General features: G+C 56.7%; 2 protein-coding genes across 14 annotated transcripts in view; both read left to right on the plus strand.

Moving 5' to 3' along the window:
- The window catches only part of BRD9 (bromodomain containing 9), a 28,534-nt gene extending 23,455 nt beyond the window's left edge, over positions 1-5,079 (plus strand). For 10 of the 13 annotated variants that reach the window (XM_055245617.2, XM_055245615.2, XM_063619621.1 and 7 more), the window contains 2 exons: positions 3,347-3,514; positions 4,358-5,079. In XM_055245617.2, the coding sequence (XP_055101592.1) occupies positions 3,347-3,514; positions 4,358-4,458 (269 nt within the window). In that variant the 3' untranslated portion in view covers positions 4,459-5,079. Of the gene's footprint in view, positions 1-77; positions 329-3,346; positions 3,515-4,357 lie in introns of those variants that run through there. The other 3 variants (XR_010116284.1, XR_010116285.1, XR_010116286.1) reach the window with 1 other exon arrangement.
- Positions 5,080-5,197: 118 nt separating this feature from the next.
- LOC129464662 (probable palmitoyltransferase ZDHHC11B) overlaps positions 5,198-20,567 on the plus strand; it is a 63,388-nt gene continuing 48,018 nt past the window's right edge. The window contains 3 exon segments of the mRNA XM_063619625.1: positions 5,198-5,940; positions 13,842-13,950; positions 13,953-14,076. Coding sequence (XP_063475695.1) covers positions 13,842-13,950; positions 13,953-14,076 — 233 coding nt within the window. The 5' untranslated portion in view covers positions 5,198-5,940.

Below are 20,567 nucleotides of genomic sequence, written 5' to 3' on the forward strand. Positions count from 1 at the left end.
CCCACTGGTTCACGTGGTGACATTCCACCTGTCTCTGCTGGCTCTGTTCAGACACTTACGGCTGTGATTTATTATAGGGGAAGGGTGCCAACAGCAGCAGAGGGACAAGAGCACGGGTGACATCCAGGGAAATCCAGCGTGAGGCCCAGATCCACTCCCAGCAGAGGCACGTGGGACACGCTTAATTCCCAGGAGTGAGCTGTGACAACACATGTGAAATGCCCACCAGGGAAGCTCATCAGAGGCTTGGTGCCCAGGGTCACTGGGGTCTGGTCACAGGGTACCCCCTTGCCAGGCAGGTACCAAAATCCAGACTCCCGGAGGGAAGGTGAGCTTTAGCATAAACCACTCTGTTCCTGTCATTGGAGCTGTGAACAATCCCTAGCACTGGGGGGGACCCCAGACGCCAGCCGTGGCTGGCCTCGCCTTCCAGGGGACCCTGGCCCCAGGGTGCCGTGACAGCACTTTTCTGCACAGCAGCTGCTTTTCTCAGCATTTCTAAGATTTTGTCCTTATTACTACTTCTCAGCAGCTTGGTGCTGATGTGCTGTGGTGTGTTAGTCTGTCCTCACACTGTTATAAAGAATCACCTGAGACTGGTCATTGGTGAAGGAAAGAGGTTTAATTGACTCACAGTTCCTCAGGCTGTATGGGAGGCATGGCTGGGAGGCTTCGAGAAACTTCCAATCATGGCGGAAGATGAAGGAGAAGCATGCATGTCTTTACCTGGCAGAGCAGGATTGAGTGCAAAGGGGGAAGTGCTTTGAAACAACCAGATCTCATGAGAAGTCACTCACTATCATGAGAACAGAGAACAGCAAGGGGGAAATCCATCCCCATGATCCAATCACCTTCCACCAGGACCCTCCCCTAATATTGGGAATTACGGTTCAGCATGAGATTTGTGGGGGGAATACAGAGCCAAACTATATCATTCTGCCCCTGACTCCTCAAATCTCTTGTCCTTCTCACATTTCAAAACACAGTCATGCCTTCCTAACAAGTCCCCCAGAGTCTTAACTCTTTTCAGCATTAGCTCAGAAGTCCACATTCCAAAGTCTTATCTGAGACAAGGCAAGTTCCTTCTATCTGTGAGCCTATAGAATCCAAAACAAGTTAGTTAATTCCAAGATACAAATCGGGTACAGGCATTGGGTAAATAGACCCATCCCAAGAGGGAGAAATCAGCCAAGACAAAGGGGCTGCAGGCTGCAAATCTGAAACCCAGCAGGGCAGTCATTACATCTTGAGGCCCCAAAAGAATCTTCTTTGATTCCTCGTCTCACATCTAGGCCACACTGATGCAAGGGATGGGCTCCCACGGCCTTGGGCAGCCTCACCCTTGTGGCACTGCAGGTACAGCCTCTGTGGCTGCTTTCCCTGGCTGGTGTTGAGTACCTGCAGCTTTTCCAGATGGCATGGTGCAAGCTGTCAGATCTACCATTCTGGGGTCTGGAGGACGGTGGCCCTTTTCTCACAGCTCCACTAGGCAGTGCCCCAGTGGGGACTCTGTGTGGAATGAGGGCTCCAGCCTCACATTTCACCCCTGCACTGCCCTAGCAGAGGTTCTCCATGAAGGCCCTGCCCCTGCAGCAGACTTCTGCCTGGACACCCTGGGTTTTCCATACATTCTCTGAAATCTAGGCAGAGGCTCACAAACCTCAGCTCTTGCCTTCTGCCTACCCACACACCCAACACCACGTGGAAGCTGCCAAGGCTTCGGGCTCTGAAGGATCGTCCCTTTTAGCCCTGTACGTTGGTCCCTTTTAGCCATGGCTGTTACACAGAGCACCATGGCACATGTCCCAGTGCTTCACAGAGTAGTGGGGCCCTGGGCCTGGCCCACGAAACCATTTTTCCCTCCTAGACGTCCAGGCCTGTGATGGCAGGGGCTGCGCAAAGGTCTTTGAAATGTCTCTGAGGTATTAACATTTGGCTCCTCTTATGCAAATGTCTGCAGCCTTCTTGAATTGCTCCCCAGAAAATGGGTTTTTCTTTTCTACCACATGGCTGGGCTGTAAATTTTCCAAACTTTTACACTCTGCTTCCCTTTTCAATGTCAGTTCCAGTTTCAGGTCATTTTTTTGTTTATGCAAGTGAGCATAGGCTTTTAGAAGCAGCCAGGTCACCTCTTGAACGCTTTAGTGCTTAGAAATTTCTTCCACCAGGTGCCGTAAATCATCTCTCTCAAGTTCAAAGTTCCACAGATTTCTAGAGCAGGCGCACAATGCTGTCAGTTTCTGCTAAAGCATAGCAAGAGTGACCTTTGCCCCCGTTTCTAATGAGTTCCTCATCTCCATCTGAGACCACTTCAGCCTGGAATTCACTGTCCATATCACTATCAGCATTTGAATCACAGCCATTCAGGAAGTCTCTAGGAAGTTCCAAACTTTCCCTCATCTTCCTGTCTTAAGGTCTCCAAACTGTTCTAGCCTCTGCCCATTACCCAGTTCTACAGAGCATGTCTGTAGTCACCGTTCTTACACTTTGTCTACTGATTCCCTGATCTCAGCTTTGGGTCTCCCCTGGTTTGGGGCCGTGTTTTCCTGCCCCTTTGTGTGGGAATCATTTACTGGATACCAGGTGGAGTTTGTAGTTGACGCCATTGGATGATAGGTCTGCTTACACACCTTTGAGGCCTGGCGGCCTTTGTTCTGAGTTTGAGAAGTGGCTTAGACTCTGTGGGACCTTCCCCAGGCATTGTTAGGGTAAGTCCAGAGCCACCCTGGGGTGGGTGAAGCTGGTCCCCTGCTGGCTGCACCTTTCCCAGGGCTTGACTGGAGGCCCTGGCTGGTGGGGCTCAGGTGACCACAGACCCGTGTGCAGGCTCTTGGCATGTCTGGTACACAGTCCAGGAGTGGGCTGGGAGCTCGTCCTTTCCACCTCTCAGCTGGACGTGCTGGGTCCCCGATGGCTGTCACCTGGAACCTGCTCCACAGTGAGCTGGGCGGTACCAGGGTCTGCTGGCCTCTTGCACCCTCCATCAAGCTGTCTGGCCTTTGTGTGTTGAGGACAGGAGCCCACACCAGGCCCATCCTGGGTTGTGGCCACATCCCTCCATGGTTTCTGTGCGTGACATGACGTGGTCTGTGCAGTGCTTGGTCTTGTCTGATGCTTTCCTTGAGCAAAGGACCCTGGGTGTCTGCCTTCCCTTTGCTCACTGCTAAGGGTAATGTCTGTCCTCCAGGCCTGTCCACCTGTCTGCCGTGAGCTCGTCCACTCAGCTTCCAGAGCAATTATTGTCCTGAGCAGAAAGGTCTGATCTGGATGGGCAGTGCGCTCCTGCCCTTAGGGTGGATGGGCCGCCTGAGCTCAGCCAATGTGGGGTCCTGTCCTGTTTACACAGGGAAGGTGAAGAAGGAGCTGGACCCTGACGACAGCCATTTGAACTTGGATGAGACGACCAAGCTCCTGCAGGACCTGCACGAAGCACAGGCAGAGCGCGGCGGCTCTCGGCCATCGTCCAACCTCAGCTCCCTGTCCAATGCCTCCGAGAGGGACCAGCACCACCTGGGTGAGACGCCCCCACCCACGCCGCATCTCCGGGGACCCCAGCACAGTCAGTGTGGCGTCTAGACAAGGTGGTGGGCAGCGTTGTGGGAAGGCTGGAGGCTGCAGAGGCAGCTGTGCTGTCGTGGAGGTGGGTTTCCACAGACGTCCTTGGGTCACGGCCTCAGGGTGCAGAGCCGGAGCGGAGCTGGGATGCTGGCCTGGCCGCACGCTGGATTACAGGCTTTCTGCCAGATCCCATCCCCAGTTCTGTCCACCCCTGTGCCCTCTGTGGACCCTGGTTCCAGTGTTTCTGCTGGGGAGAGCATGGCTTCCTTGGCCATGTGTCCTGGAGCGGTTTTGGGGGCGGCGGTTTGTTCCCACTTGTAAACACTGAATCCCTCTATCGGCAGAGTGAATCTTAACAGTTTTTCAGCTGCAGAGATTTAGCTGCAACCATCTGGAAAAAGACCAGTATTTTTGATCCCATTAACCTTGTGATCAGGGTGTTAACTAAACAGTGCATGGAGCAGGCTCTGGAGGGCCGTGGGCCAAATTCTGAGGCCTCCGATATCCCAGTATGACTTTTGGGAACTGCCCTGAGGTCTGGGCTGTGTCTGAGGGACTCCTGATCGAGGAGCTTTCTCTCCTTCAGGAGCAGCATCCGTGCTGTGTGCCGGGTCCGGGCAACCCGTGGCTCCAGGGTCTCTACACACAGCTCTCCTTGGCAGGGAGTGAGAGGTGCCCCTGTGTCCTGGGAGTCCCTGAGCCCTGGTGGTAGGTCATGAAGCAGACCTTGGGCCCAGGAGCCCCACGTGTGCTGTGGGTCTGTCCTGTGTGTTGAAGTCCTGTGTTCTAAAAATTACAGGAAGCCCTTCTCGCCTGAGTGTCGGGGAGCAGCCAGATGTCACCCACGACCCCTATGAGTTCCTTCAGTCTCCAGAGCCTGCGGCCTCCACCAAGACCTAACTCTAGACCACCTTCAGCTCTTTTATTTTGCATGTGTAGAGTTTTTGTCACCAGACAAGGACTTTGATCCTGCCCCCTTTGGCATGCGGGAAGCAGCCCCGGGGAGGTAATGAATTGTCTGTGGTATCGTGTCAGCAGAGTCTCCAAGCCCTGCGAACCCTGAGGAGTGGAGTCATACACGAAGGCCATATGGCCATCGTGTCAGCAGAGAGAGTCTGTACACAGCCCCGTGAACCCTGAGGAGTGGAGTCATACGCGAAGGGCGTGTGGCCAGGACGCAGAGCTGCGTGCAGTCTATCCAAGCATCGTGTGGCTCCAGGCCTTGTTTCTGCCAGTGTAGACACCTGTCTGCCACACTGTCCTGGGTTCGCTCTAGGGAGGCACAGGCATGGGTGTGTCTGGCCTCATTCTGTATCAGTCCTGTGTGTTCCTGTCATAGTTTGTGTTTCCCAGGCAGGCCATGGTAGGGGCCTCGCAGGGGCCAGTGGGGAGCACAGGGCCAGGCTGCAGTGAGGACAGCTCCCCTGTTTTCTGTTTAATTGATGAGCCCGAGAAAGGAGTGCATTCTGCCTGCCCGTTACAGTGGGGCGTTCCGTGTCCATAAAATGTTTTCTAACTGGGTGTGTTTACTGAGTGCCCATTTATGTTAGTATTTGCAAAATACCATAAACACAGCTCCCAATCACAAGACACAGAGCGCCAAAGTGCACCAGACTGCTCCCAGCACGCGAGGGTGCTGTGTCCTGCCAGCTGGTGGTAGTCCTCCGGCCCAGCTGTCGTGCCCACAGTGATGTCGGGTGCACCTGTGCGCCCAGCAGCACCTCCTGCAGTGTGCCCTGCTCTGTGACCATGGAAACTTGAAAGTGAAGAAGCCACACCTTCCAGAGGCCGGGCACAGATGGGAGCTCAGTCGTCCCGGGGGCAGAGGCATTTGTGACTGAAGAGGCCCCGGGGGCAGTATGCAGTGCCTGGGCCCTCACACCACGGGACCACAGGGCTGACCCTCGCAGGCCATTGACGCTGGGTGAGCAGGGTGGCCAGTGCTCTTGTGGCATGGTTGAGCGTTCTGAGGTCCATCCTGGGCCCTGGTGGAAGTGGGAGCAAAGCCATTGCCTCTGGACACAGCATAAGGAAGCCACAGCAGCTGACTCACAGGAAGAGTTTGTGAACAGGGCTCAGACGAGGGGCAGAGCCTGGGCTGCGCCCTCCGTGCTGGCTAGGAAGCAGATTCCATGGTTGTCTGCACAGCTGCACCTGCCGTCCTGTCCCTGGATGCCACCAAGTGCACTGTTCAGTGGCTGCCTGCAGGCTCTGCTCCCCACCCCCAACTCTGGGAGGGCGCCCTGGCTGCGGGGAGGCTGGGAAAGGGAGCATCCGGAGTCCAAGCTCAGTGAGGCTGTGTACTGCACCCCGCTTCCACGGGGACTCCAGAGGCCAGGATTCCCTTAACAGGACAGACACTTCCCACAGCCGGGTCCCCAGGTACGGCCTTGGAGAGCTTGGGCTCAGGAACAGCGTGGCTCCTGACAGCAGGTTGCTGTGGAGTCAGGTGTCCTCCCACCTCCGAGCTCTGAACACCTCGCGCCACATCCACTGTGAGTGGAGGAGCCCTCGCCACATGCTGGGGCTCTGTCTTCAACTTTGCAGCCCCAGGACCATTAGCCAAATAAGCCTCGTGTCTTTCAGGTTACCCAGTCTCAGGCGTTCTGTTACAGCAGCACAAAGCAGCCTGCATCGAGATGACACAGCTGTGCCCTCATGGTGTGGCAGGCGTGGGCGGCCGTCCCTCCGGGTTATTAGCACTCTGAAGCAGTTTCTGGGTGGATGTCAGGTGTAGCCCACAGGCAGTGCTGAGCTGTGGGAGACAGCCTCCCTGCCTGGCTTCCTGGTGGCCTGGCCCTTGTTCCTGCACCCCTCACTCCCTGAGGCCCCCAAGATTGGCTGTCCCTCCGGGCGGCATTGTTGGTCCACAGGGTCCCAGCAGAGAGGGGCACTGGACAGCAGCCACCATGTGGCTTCAGTCTTAGTGAGTCTGCAATGAGGGGGCGTCTTGAAGAGGCCTATGGGTGGCCTATAGGCCGAGAGTCTCCCCTTGGGCCAGGAGATGGGAGTGGGGTGGAGGGTCCAGGGCTCCTCCCACTGCCCCTTGGGCTGCACAGATATGGGGCCACCCTGGCCAGCTGATCCTGCAGGACTTAAGAGGGCCCTGGTGGTGGCTGGAGCTGTCCAGGGAGGTCATGCGTGGCCTCCTGGGATTCCGGCAGCCTCTGCTCTTGCTGGCAGCCCATGGGCCCCTCCACCCTCTTTTGTGGGTACACCACTTTCAGATGTCCCCAAGCCGGCATGCCAGGGCACAGAGCAGCCACAGTGGAGGGGGCTGGGGTCTTCCCTGAGCTCAGCATCTCTCTGGTCCCTGGACGCTTCCTTCGTGGTCACACAGTGACTGCTGCTGTGGCAGCCATCTCATGTTGAGACCAGAGGAGGGGCAGAGGGGAACAGGCCGCCACCCCTGTGTGTGACAGGACACAAGAGCTTTCCAGGGAGGCCCCACAGACATGGGTATGTCTCAGCCTGGGGAGTGGCTGGGGGTGCGGCTTCAGCTCTCCCTGTGCAGGCGGGCGACAGCCACTGGTCCCCCCTACCCTGCTCCCTGGCTGATGTGGGCAGAACCTGGGTAGGGGAGGGGGAGGTAGCTGGGAGCAGAGGGCGGCAGTGACAGGGGCCACTTGCAGATTGTCGGACATGAGGGCCAGCAGCTGTGCATCGCCAGCCAGGGCCCTGCAAGTCTGTGCTTGTCTGAGCCAGGAAGCAGGAGGGTGGTGGGACCTGCTGTGTGGGAGGTGGCATCCTCTGGGCTTGGCTTGGGCCACACTTCGAACCTCAGTCCAGCCCCTCCCACCCTTTGGCTGCTCTGGGGCCTGCAGAATCCAAGATCTGCTCACCCCGTGGTGCCCTCAGGGCTTTGTTGCAGATGGGGAAACTGAGGCAGATGCCCCGTCACCCAGCACTACCCTAGGTCCTCTGAGTGTGGCTGAGCCTCCCCCACCAGCTGTTAACCTTGGGCACTTGTCAACTTTTAGGTACCTGACCCCTCCCTGAGTTCACAGCCTCCTGTTCTGAATTGGGAAGCAGAGGAGGGGCAAAGGGGTCTCCTCCAAGACCTCAGTCTGTCGGCAGGAAGTGCACGTGTGCATGGGCTGCAGGTGTGGGGTGTGTGCAGGTGCGTATGGGGGTGTGCAAATGCATATGGGGTATAGGTGTGGGGTGTGCAGGTGCATATGGGGTGCAGGTATGGGGGTGTGCAGTGTGTATGAGGTAAACGTATGGGGTTTGTGGGTGTGCATGGGCTGTGGTGGTGGGGTGTGTGGGTGTGTATGGGGTGCAAGTATGGGGGTGTGCAGGTGCGTATGGTGTATAGGTATGGGGTGTGTAGGTGTGTATGGGGTGCAGCTATGGTGTGTGTGCAGGTCCATCTCGGGGTACATGTATGGGGGTACAGATGTGTAGTGGGGTGCAGGAATGGAGAGTGCAAGTGTATATGGAAATGCAGGTATAAGAGTATATGTGCAGGGGCACATGGGGTGCAGGTGTGGGGGTGTGTGGGTGTTTATGGGGTGCAGGTGGGTATGTAGGTGTGTATGGGGTACAGGTATGGGGTGTGCAGGTGCATATGGGGTGCAGGTGTAGGGGTATGTGGGTATGTATGGGGTGCAGGTGGTTGTGTGGGTGTGTGTGGGGTGCAGGTGTGAGGGTGTGCTGGTGTGTATGGGGTGCAGGTGGGTGCATGGGTGTGTATGGGGTGCAGGTGTGGGGTGTGTGGGTGTGTATGGGGTGCAGGTGTGGGGTGTGTGAGTGTGTATGGGGTGCAGGTGTGGGGTGTGTGAGTGTGCAAGTGAGTGATGTATGTGGTGTAGGGGGTCAGGGGTGTGGGTGTGCTGTGGTTTTTGTCTTCTACCAAAACTTAGGCGTTGTAACCCAATGGCCAGTGTGATGGTGTTAGGAGTGGTTAGGCCGTGAAGGCGATGAAGGTCCTTGCAGACCAGGCCTCAGTCAGCAGAGACCTCTCACCCACCCAGCGCCTCCACGTGAGGACCCAGTGTCTGTCACCTCCGTAGGATGCAGCAGAAAGGTACCACCTTGGAAGCTGAGCGCCCCCCCTCACCAGACACCAGACCTGCTTGTGGGACCATGGTGTCATAAAGACAGGTTGGGGACCTGGACAGACTCAGGACCATAATGTCACAAAGACAGGACGAGACCTGGACAGACTCAGGGGACCATGGTGTCATAAAGGATGAGGGACCAGGACGGGGGGACAGAGATGGGACCGGGACAGACTCTAGGGGCCTGGTGCCATAAAGACAGGACAGGGACCAGGACAGACTTGGGGTGGGGGGGGACCACGGTGTCATAAAGACAGTACTGGGACCAGGACAGACTCAGGGGACTACGATGTCATAAAGACAGGACAGGGACCAGGACAGACTCAGGACCACAGTGTCATAAAGACGGGGATCAGGGCAGACTCGGGGGACCACAGTGTCATAAACACAGGATGGGGACCAGGACAGACTTGGGGGACCACAGAGTCATAAAGACAGGCTAGGAACTGGGACCAGGATATATTTGGGGACCACGGTGTCATAAAGACAAGACAGGGACCAGGACAGGCTCAGGACCACAGTGTCATAAAGACGGGACAGGGACCAGGACAGACTCGGGGGACCACAGTGTCATAAAGATAGGATGGGGACCAGGACAGACTCTAGGGGCCTGGTGTCATATACACAGATGGGAACAGGAAAGACTCAGGAGGCCATGGCATCTTAAAGACCTGATAGGGTGGGATGGGCGCCTCTGGTCTCTGGGGTCCGTGTCAGGGGCTGGTTCTTGTGTGTGGTGGTGCAGAGAAGGATGGAGTCCCAGTCTGAGAAGGGGGCTGTCTCCACATCCACAGATGGGGGCAGACAGGAGGCGCCTTGGGTCCACCACAGAGGATTGCGCTGCAGGCCCCGGTGCAGGGCAGCCAGTTCCCTGGGCATCAGTCCGGTTGTCATAACACAGAGGGGCCCATCCAGCCTCAGTCGTGCTAACTTCCTGAACCCAACATTACAAGTCTTCAGTGTCGTGACTCACAGATGCTCCTTTCGCTTGAATTGTGTGTGGGAGTGTGTGAGCACTGTGTGGTGTGTATGTGTGGTATTTTGTGGGGGGTGTGGTATGTGTGCGGTACGTGGTGTGTGTGGTTTGTGTGGTGTGTGTGTGTGGTGTGTAGTGCAAGTGTGGTGTGTGCTCTGTGTGGTTTGCATGGTGTGTGGTGTGCAGTGTGTGGTGTGTATGCGGTGTATTCTGTGTGTGTGCTGTGTGGTGTGTGTATTGTGTGGTCCCTGTGTGGTGTGTGCTTGTGTGGTATGTGGTGTGTGGTTTGTGGTGTGGGTTGTGTGGCGTGTGTGTTGTGTGGTCTGTGTGGTATGTGGTGTGTGGTCTGTGTATGTGTTGTGTGGTGTATGGTCTCTGTGGTATGTGGTGTGTCGTGTGTGGTGTGTGGTGTGTGTTGTGTGATCTATGTGGTATGTGGTGTGTTGTGTGTGGTGTGTGGTATGTGTGGTATGTGTTGTGTGATGTATGGTGTATGGTCCCTGTGGTATGTGGTGTGTCGTGGGTGGTGTGTGTTGTGTGGTCTGGTATGTGTTGTGTGCTGTGTGTGGTGTGTTGTGTGGTATATGGTGTGTGTGGTACGTGGTCTGTGTGGTGTGTGGTGTGGTACGTGGTCTGTGTGGTGTGTGGTGTGGTACGTGGTCTGTGTGGTGTGTGGTATGTGGTGTGTGTGGTGTGGATTGTGTGGTGTGGTATATGAACGTGCTTACAGGCCACGGTGGTATTGAGGCTGAGTTTGGGCCTGAGGGGAAGAAGCTGTCCTGGAGTCTTCCCTGGCTGTTGTGAGGTCCGTGTCCCCGCTTGCTGTCCTCCATGGGTCCGTGCCCCCCGCTCACTGTCTTCTGTGGGGTCCGTGCCCCTTGCTTGCTGTCCTCCGTGGGGTCTGTCCCCCCCGGCTCGCTGCCCCCCATGGGGTCTGCCTCCCCGGCTCGCTGCCCCCCGTGGGGTCTGTCTCCCCGGCTCGCTGTCCCCCGTGGGGTCTGTCCCCACCGGCTCGCTGTCCCCTTTGGGGTCTGTCTCCCTGGCTTGCTGCCCTCTGTGGGGTCTGTGCCCCCAGCTCACTGTCCCCCGTGGGGTCTGTCCCCGCCACTCGCTGTCCCCTGTGGGGTCTATCTCCCCGGCTCGCTGCCCCCCGTGGGGTCTGTGCCCCCAGCTCGCTGTCCCCCGTGGGGTCTGTCCCCGCCACTCGCTGTCCCCTGTGGGGTCTATCTCCCCGGCTCGCTGCCCCCCGTGGGGTCTGTGCCCCCAGCTCGCTGTCCCCCGTGGGGTCTGTCCCCGCCACTCGCTGTCCCCTGTGGGGTCTATCTCCCCGGCTCGCTGCCCCCCGTGGGGTCTGTGCCCCCGGCTCGCTGTCCCCGTGGGGTCTGTGCCCCCGGCTCGCTGTCCCCTGTGGGGTCTGTGCCCCCCGGCTCGCTGTCCCCCGTGGGGTCTGTCCCTGCGGCTTGCTGCCCTCCGTGGGGTCTGTCTCCCCGGCTCACTGCCCTCCATGGGGTCTGTGCCCCCCGGCTCGCTGTCCCCCATGGGGTCTGTCTTCCCAGCTCGCTGTCCTCCGTGGGGTCTTTCCCCCGGCTCGCTGTCGTCCGTGGGGTCTGTCCCCGCGGCTCGCTGTCCCCCTGGAGTCTGTGCCCCCCACTTGCTGCCCTCCATGGGGTCTGTGCCCCCCGCTTGCTGTCCCCCATGGGGTCTGTCCCCGCGGCTCGCTGTCCCCCCGGGGTCTGTGCCCCCCGCTTGCTGTCCTCCGTGGGGCAGGCACAGTCCCTGCTGGGCTGCTCTCCTGTCCTGGGCCGTGCTGAGATCCTGTGAGATGTCTGTGTGCTGGCCAGCATGGGGTTCCCACGCCCCGGTGCATGGCTCTGTGGAACAGCGCGACCCCGACGTTCCGCGCCTGTGGCCAGTTGTGCAGATTCATGGTTCTGCCATCTGTCACTTAGATTTGGTTTTGTTTTGGATTTAATTTAGATATAATTTTAGATTAATTTGCTCACCACGTTTTATCTGTGATAATTTATTTGATGGAGTAAATCTTTAAATAATTCTTTTTGGAAATGACGAATGGCTGGTGTACTTTGAATATTCACACATTCTGAAAGTGTCTGTTTTCTCTCAAACTTTGATTATCCTTTGGCCAGGTGCATTTTAGATTAAAATGTTCTCGGAACTTGAAGAATTGCTCTCTGTTGTATTTTTCTAAAAAACGGATGCTGTACAATTTGCAGGTATCCATATATTGTAATTAACCTCCCTCTCGTTTTCTTCTGAGAACACTAGGATTTTTTTCTACATCCTTGCCGCTCACATTTTCACCAGTGTGGACGTATTTCTTTTTCCAATCGTCCTTTCCGGCCCTTGGTGCACAGTGTCGACCTGAAGCCTTCAGTCTGAGTTCTCAGAGTTCTTCAGTGTTTTGTTTTCTTCTCTCACAGACTCTCCACCTTTCTCTTCTGAAATCCTAACAGATGAACACGGTGTCTCCAGGCTCAAGGCTCCAGGCCGCTGAGCGATTCCCCTCTTCTCCTCTCTAAGATCTGTGGTCCTTCCTCGATTTGATCTTCCAGCTTTTACCAATGTGATTTTTTGGCAACATCATTTCTGTTTGTTGGCACTTTCATTTGGGTTTTGTTTTTAACTGGGAATTGTGTTTTTAATGTACAAGGTTGTCTTTCTGTGTTTCTATTTTCTTCCTTGGCACCCTGGACTTTTCTTTCTTTCTTTTTTTTTTTTTTTTTTTTTTTTTGAGATGGAGTCTCCCTCTGTTGCCCCAGGCTGGAATGTAGTGGCCCAATCTCGGCTCACTGCAGCCTCGACCTCCCAGGTTCAAACGATTCTCATGCCTCAGCCTCCCGAGTAGCTGGGATTAGAGGCGTGTGCCACCACACCTGGCTAATCTTTGTATTTTTAGTAGAGACAGGGTTTCGCCATGTTGCCCAGACTGGTCTCGAACTCCTGACCTCAGGTGATCGGCACACCTCGGCTTCCCACAGTGCTGGGATTACAGGCGTGAGCTCCCGCGCCCGGCCAAAGCACCATGGTCTTGTTTCATAACTGTGAGTCTCTCAGGTCTCCCGGAGACATTCTTGTATGACTCAAGCCCTAGGGCCCTGTGGCCCCGCATCCGCCTGGTGTCACATTTAGAGGACCAGGGAGTAGCCACCAAAGGCAGCACAGAGCCACTGAATCGTGGACGTTCATGACTGCAAGAAAGAAGAATTGTTAACTATTTCTCAATGTCTCTCTTCCCAAAGAAATACATTTAATATCAACTTCATTTTCTGAAATATTAAATACATTTAATATCAACTTCATTTTTCCCAAAGAGACAGCAAGGACTTTGCACGAGGCATAACGTGGTGAAGCTTCCTAACCCTCCTCTGTAGAGACCACCCAGCCCCTCAAGATCCCCCCCACCCCGTAGCGGCCATTGAGTGTCTTTCACTGCCCCTCTGTGACACCATGTCCCTCCCTCCCCTGCCGCCCTCCTGACTGGCCAGGAGCGGCTGCAGGGCGTTCAGAACCTCCCAGCCACTGTCCACCTGGGCAGAGGCCCCAGCCCCGCATGGCTGGACGGGCTTCCCTGTCCTGTGGAAGGGGAGACACACAGGAGCCTGTGAAGTGAGCTCTCGGGTCCTGCTTCTCTGGGAAGCTCAGAGAAGCCTCTCGGGGAGGATCTGGCAGGTTTCAGTGTTGCCGCAGTGAGTAACGGCTCACGAGTTCTTCCGGCGTTGCCTCAGCTTCTCGCAGGTGCACCCCTCTGCTCAGTGTGGCCTCTTTCTGACATGGGTTTTCTTCTCACACCTGGGGAGTCTTGGGTGAGCCTGCGTATTCGTGAACGGGTTCTGGGACCTATTGCTGTGTGGGGGCTGTCGAAGGCTCCCCAGAACATAACAAATTTTCAGGGGAACTGACGGGCGGTAGCGCAGGCACCGGGGGCCTGGCCAGGTCCTCTGCCCAGGGTCCTCCACACCCTGGAGAGCCGTTTTCCGTAGCCACTCGGCTCTGGCCGGGGTCAGATTCTGCAGCATGTCTGTTCATTCCCCTGGGCAGGGCCCTGCACCGACTCCAGCCCAGCCCCTGCTCCCTCTGCAGGGAACGTGGCCCCAGGCAGTGCTGGGCCGTTGGTTGTCAGTGCTGGTCCTGGGGGCTGTGTTCCCTGTGGTCTCCCTGACAGTGGGTGGGGCCGGCCCTCCCCGGAGCTGAGGGTGCAGGTTCTCCCCTTCTGTATCCTGCAGATGGACACCCGCTCTGGGAGCCAGTGTTCCGTCACCCCAGAAGCCATACTCAACAATGAAGAGCTGGTCTTGCCGCCCCGCATCTCCAGAGTGAACGGCTGGTCGTTACCCTGCACTGCTTCCAGGTGGTGACCTGGGCTGTCTTCGTGGGCCTTTCCTCGACCACCTTCGGGATCTTCATTCCCCTCCTGCCTCACGCGTGGAAATACATTACCTACGTGATATCCTTTCCACCGTGGCATGGTCTAAGCGGGAGGGGTTCCTGGAGGACCCTGTGATGGACCTGGCTTTGGGGTCTGGGCCATGGCTGCCCGGCGGCACCAGTCACCTGCCCTGGGCCAGACTATGTCCCCCAAGCCTGCAGGTGGGCCCAGTGGCCACTCGTGCTCTGTGCAGCCCCTGCTCAGGGTCAGGACAGGACAGCTGCTGACCCCACATCAGGCCATTCCTGTGTGGCTCACGGTAGGGTGGACAGAGCAGCCACTGACCCCATGTCAGACCGTTCCCGCATGGCTCAGGGTCAGGTTGGACAAGGCAGCCGCTGACCCCACATCAGGCCCTCTGCTCCCATCTCCCAGCAGGTGGGGGACCCAGGTCTGCTCCCATCTCCCAGCAGGTGGGGGACCCAGGTCTGCTCTCATCTCCCAGCAGGCAGGGGGCCCAGGTCTGCTCCCATCTCCCAGAGGGCGGGAGGCCTGTGTCTGCTCCTGTCTCCCAGTGGGTAGGGGACCTGCATCTGCTCTCACCTCCCATCAGGCGGGGGCTCACATCTGCTCCCATCACCTTCCTGTGGGCGGGAGCCTGCATCTGCTCCCATCTCCCAGGGTGCGCGTCCGTGAGGCATGTCAGCTCTGCACTACCCCCAGCCGACCGTGGCATTGAGAAACCCCGGGCCCCCTAGGGTCGCTGAGACATGGATTTGTGGGGACAAAGGGGCCTGGGGACAGTTGGCCTGCATTTGGTGCCTTGGGGCACTGGAACCATATTTCTGAAAGTGGGATGTGTTATTCCTCACTAGAGCCTTCCTCAGTGGGGAAGTGGTGACACTGTGTCCGGAATTGGTGGGTTCTTGATCTCACTGACTTCAAGAATGAAGCTGCAGACCCTCGTGGTGAATGTTACAGTTCTTAAAGGCAGCATGTCTGGAGTTTGTTCCTTCTGATGTTCAGATGTGTTCAGAAATTTTTCCTGCTGGTGGATTCGGGTCTCCCTGGCTCAGGAATGAAGCTGCAGACCTTCACGGTGAGTGTTACAACTCATAAAGGCAGTGCAGACCCAAAGAGTGAGCAGCAGCAAGATGTATTGCAAAGAACAAAAGAACAAAACTTCCACAGTGTGGAAGAGGACCCAAGCAGGTTGCTACTGCTGGCTCGGGCCATGTGCTTTTATTCCCTTATCTGGCCCCACCCCCATCCTGCTGATTGGTCCATTTTACAGAGAGCTGATTGGTCTGTTTTACAGAGAGCTGATTGGTCCATTTTGACAGGGTGCTGATTGGTGTGTTTACAATCCCTGAGCTAGACACAAAAGTTCTCCAAGTCCCCACAAAGCACTGATTGGTGCATTTACAAACCTTGAGCTAGACACAGGGTGCTGACTGGTGTGTTTACAAACCTTGAGCTAGACACAGAGTGCTGATTGGTGTATTTACAATCCCTTAGCTAGACATAAAGATTCTCCAAGTCCCCACCAGATTAGCTAGATACAGAGTGCTGACTGGTGCATTTACAAACCTCGAGCTAGACATAGGGTGCTGATTGGTGTATTTACAATCCCTTAGCCAGACATAAAGGTTCTCCAAGTCCCCACTAGACTCAGGAGCCCAGCTGGCTTCACCTAGTGGATCCCGCACCGGGTCGCAGGTGGGGCTGCCTGCCAGTCCCGTGCCTGTGCCCGCACTCCTCAGCCCTTGGGCAGTAGATGGGACCGGGCACCGCGGAGCAGGGGGCGGTGCTCATCTGGGAGGCTTGGGCTGTGCAGGAGCCACAGCAGCAGGGAGGCTCAGGCATGGTGGGCTGCAGGTCCTGAGCCCTGCCCCACGGGGAGGCAGCTGAGACCCGGTGGGAATTCGAGCACAGCTCTGACGGGCCGGCACTCCTGGGGGACCTGGCGCACCCTCCACAGCTGCTGGCCTGGGTGCTAATCCCCTCACTGCCTGGGGTGCTCTGAGTGTGGGGCCGCAGAGCCCACACACACCGTGAACTCGCACTGGGTTCCCGCCCACGCCTCTCCCTCCACACCTCCCCACAAGCCGAGGGAGCCGGCTCTGACCTCGGCCAGCCCAGAGAAGGACTCCCACAGTGCAGCGGTGGGCTGAAGGGACCCTCAAGCACAACCAGAGTGGGCGCTGAGGCTGAGGAGGCGCCAAGAGTGAGCAAGGGCTGCCAGGGCTGCCAGCACGCTGTCACCTCTCAGCATCACTGCGTGGTCCTTGGGCTGGGCCATCCCGGGCAGGTCTCTGGTAAATGGTGAGCGTGGTGTGTATCGCTGTGGCGCAGGCAGGGAGGCATAGGGGCTGGATGCAGAGTGAGCAGGTGCCGTGAGGACTGCAGCCTGCCAGCCCGAGCGCCTCAGCCATGGGCAAGGCCATGTCTCTCTTTCCTGAAACTTGTTCCTGTGGTGTCTTTCAGTTTATAGAGGTAGAGAGTGCAGTCAAGCAGACCCGCAGGTGCCAGTCACCTGCTTCAACAGTGAAGCTTTTGCTAACCTTGTTTTATATCTCACACCCATGTGTACCCGAGTAACCTTAAAAAATCTCGGACATCGGGAAATTTCACCTGTAAATGCTCCAATTTGTGTCTGACAAACTTTTTTTATTTTTATAACACCATGCTTTATCTCACTTAAAAATTATATAGCCATTTCTTAACATCATATATTCCTTCTTACCCATATGGCCATTTCCCCAATTTTCAAAACAAGCCTTTCTACAGATGCGTGGCTCACATCAGGAGCCCACGTGCCACGGTGCTGCTGTGTCCTTGAAGCCCCCTTTCCTCCATCCGTTTTGCTCCCAGGCCTTTGACTGGTCAGAGAAACTGGTGCCTTTGCCCACAGGAGGCCCCTCAGTCTAGACTTGGCTGGATTTTTCCCCAAGTGCAACAGTCTCCCTTGTGGGAAGGCTTTTGATAATGAATTCAGTTTCTTTGATAAAGAGCTATTCTGTTTCTCTGTTTCTTGTTTCTATTTTCATAGGTTGTATTTTTCTTCTTCTTTTTTTTTCCCCCCGAGATGGAGTCTTGCTCTTGTCACCCAGGCTGGAGTGCAATGGTGTGATCTCGACTCACTGCAACCTCTGCATCCTGGGTTCAAACAATCCTCCTGTCCCAGCCTCCTGAGTATCTGGGACTACAGGTGTGTGCCACCACACCCAGCTAATTTTGGTATTTTTCAGTGGAGACAGGATTTCACCATATTGGCCAGGCTGGTCTCGAACTCCTGACCTTGTGATCCACCCACCTCGGTCTCCCAAAGTGCTGGGATTACAGGCATGAGCCACTGCGCCTAGCTGATAGGTTGTATTTTTCAGGAAATTGGAGTATTTCATGTACGTTGTCATATTTCTTGGAATACAGGTGTTTACAGTGTTTCCTGCAATCTTTTTCCCATCTGTAGGGTCTGAGTGCTGTGCCCTCCTTCCTCACTATCCTGGCCATTTGTGTCTTCCTCCCTCTTCTTCTTCAGTCTTCCTGGGGCTTACCCCTTTTATTGATCTTGAAAAGAGTCAGCTTTTTAATCTATTAATTTTCTCTATTATTTGCCTGTTTTTATTCTATTTTTTAAAAATTCTGCTTTTATTTTTACTACTTCCTTAGACTGACCTTGGGTTTACTTTGTTCCTTATTCTATCATCTTAAGACAGAAACTTAGGGCATTGATTGTAGACCTTTCTTACTTTCTAATGTGTGTTTAAAGCTGTGTATTTTCAGTGAGCACACACACAGACCCAGACATGCACAGACACACACACACTGCCAGTAAGGCTTTTGGCCTCTCATTCAACCACCTCATCTGGCTTAGTGATTCAAGGGTGTCTCCCCAGGGATTTGGGGCTCAGTCTCTGGGTCTTGGGGTGCCTTGTGCAGCTAAAGTTCCCTTGGGAGGCCAGGCCACACCCTATCTACAAGTCTGAAATGGGCTGGGCCCAGCTGGTCTCGCAGAGACCAGGGGTCCAAGGATGTGCTTTAGTGAAAGACGTGAGTGCTGACTGTGGCATACACTCATCCTGGGCACTCTCTGGCTCCATCCCTCTTGCAACCTGCGTCTTGTTTGCAGGTGGCTGTCTGGGGCTGTGAGTGGCCATCTGAGGTTATGAGTGGCCATATGGGGCTGTGAGTGACCTTCAGGGGCTGTGAGTGGCCATCCGGGCTGTGAGTGGCCTTCAGGGCTGTAAATGGCCATCTAGGCTGTGAGTGGCCATCCGGGGCTGGGAGTGTCTATCTGGGCTGGGAGTGTCTGTCTGGGGCTGTGAGTAGCCATCCAGGCTGCGAGTGACCGTCTGGGGCTGGGAGTGACCGTCCGAGGCTGGGGATGGCTGTCCAGAGCTGGGAGTGTCTGTCTGGGGCTGGGAGTGTCTTCCAGGGCTGTGAGTGGCCCTCCAGGATTGCGAGTGACTGTCCAGGCCTGGGAGTGTCCGTCCGGGACTGGGAATGTCTGTCTGGGGCTCTGAGTGGCCGTACAAGGCTGGGAATGTCCATGTGGGACTGCAAGTGGCTGTTGAGGCTGGGAGTGTCTGTCTGGGGCTGTCAGTAGCCGTCCGGGCTGTGAGTGACTGTCTGGCACTTCGAGCGACTCTCCGGGGCTGTGAGTAGCCGTCCAGGGCTGGGAGTGTCCGTCTGGGGTTGGGAGTGTCTGCCTGGGGCTGTGAGGGGCTGTACAGGCTGTGAGTGGCCATCCGGGGCTGTGAGTGCCTGGCCAGGACTGTGAGTGGCCAGCTGGGACTGTGAGTGGCTGTCCACGGCTGTGAGTTGAGTGGCCATCCGGGCTGTGAGTGGCCGTCTGGGGCTGGGAGTGTCTGTCTGGGGCTATGAGTGGCTGTCTGGGCTATGAGTGGCCGTCTGGGCTGTGAGTGGTCATCCAGGGATGTGAGTGGCTGGCCGGGACTGTGAGTGGCTGTCCAGGGCTGTGAATTGAGTGGCCCTCTTGGCTGTGAGTGGCCATCTGTGGCTGTGAGTGGCCACCTGGGGCTGGGAGTGTCTGTCTGGGGCTATGGGTGGCTGTCTGGGCTGTGAGTGGCTGCCCAGGGCTGTGAGTTGAGTGGCCATCTGGGCTGTGAGTGGCTGTCCAGGGCTGTGAGTGGCCGTCTGGGGCTAGGAGTGGCTGTCAGGGCTGTGAGTGGCCATCCGGGGCTGGGAATGGCCATCTGGGCTGTGAGTGGCTGTCCAGGGCTGTGAGTGGAAGACTTTGTGTCCCCCTGTCTGCTCCCTGGCCTTCCCAATCCTAGGGGATTCAGGGAAGCAGTGCTCACTTCCCAAGGGGAGGCCTTTGCTGATAGACCCTGAGTGTGCCCAGTCACCAGAGTGGGGGTTCCATGGGGGTCTAAGGCCTGGACACACGTGTGGGGGTTCAGGCTTCTACCGTGGGAGGTGCTGGAATGTGGCAACCCATGTTTCCACCCGGCACACACTGCCAGCCTTGTGCTCCTCCATTCGTCAGGAGGACAGATCATAGTTCTGAGTAGTGGCCTGTCTCTGCCAGGCCCAAGGTGTGCCCTGTGGCCCTGCTGGCGTTCCCCAAGGTCCCCTGCCACTGGCCCAGCTTCTGCTGTGGCCCAGCCTCCAAGTTCTCCACCTACATCCCCGAGTCCCCACACCCCCAAAGCCTGGGTCCTAGATGGCCTCCCCCACCTCCAGGGCCCAGAAATCCACAGACTCACAGAGCTGCGTGGCAGCCCCATTGACCCTGGGTGCCCTGCAGTGAGGGGTGAGGATGTCACTGAAGCCCACAGTCACTAACCCCATGCCCCACAGCCCGCCTCCCTGCCCCAGCACATGCCCTCCAGACACGGGTGTCCTCCTGTATTGCACCTTCACGGCAGGCGAGGGGACAGGCCGTGATCGGACCGTGGCCGGGGCAGTCCACGTCGACATTCTCCAACAGCCTCCAGATGTGCTTGAGAGGATTTTTAATCCAGAATCCGGCCAAGGTTCTGGGCATGTTGCGACAGAGTCTCTTGGTGTGTTTAGGTCAGCACAGCGCCCGCCTGCCTTTTCCTGGCAGCTGCTGATATCTCCTTGACCACAGCATCACGGCATATCCAGACTAGTGTCTTGCTCCACCATCTGGAGGTCTGTGTGGTTGAGGCTGAGCAGTTTCAGAACGCTGCACAGGTGGTGTCGGCCTGTCCCACTGCACTGTCAGGAGGCCCTGTAGGTGGGGACACAGCGGTTCCTTGGGAGGGTGGGCCGGGCCCCTGCCCCTGCCCCTGCCAGTCTGGAGTGGTGCACATGTGGACTCTGAGTCTCAGATATGTCGCCTTTTGTTGCAACCCTCATCTGAATCACAGTTACGCTAGGGGTGTAAAATGCTGTGTTTCCATCTGCGATTCCACCGCATGGCCCAGTGCATGCTCTGCAGAGGAAGGTACCCTCCCCTGCTGCTCTGGCCGCCATCTGTCTCTCTCCCTTAGCATCACCAGGTGGCCACGGCGTGTCCTGGGGCTGCCATCAAAAAGCACCAAAAACCGGGTGCCTGCAACAGCAGACATATCTGGTCTCACAGTCCTGG

The sequence above is a fragment of the Symphalangus syndactylus genome, chromosome 16 (genome assembly GCF_028878055.3).
Source record: "Symphalangus syndactylus isolate Jambi chromosome 16, NHGRI_mSymSyn1-v2.1_pri, whole genome shotgun sequence".
NCBI classification, from domain to species: Eukaryota; Metazoa; Chordata; class Mammalia; order Primates; family Hylobatidae; genus Symphalangus; species Symphalangus syndactylus.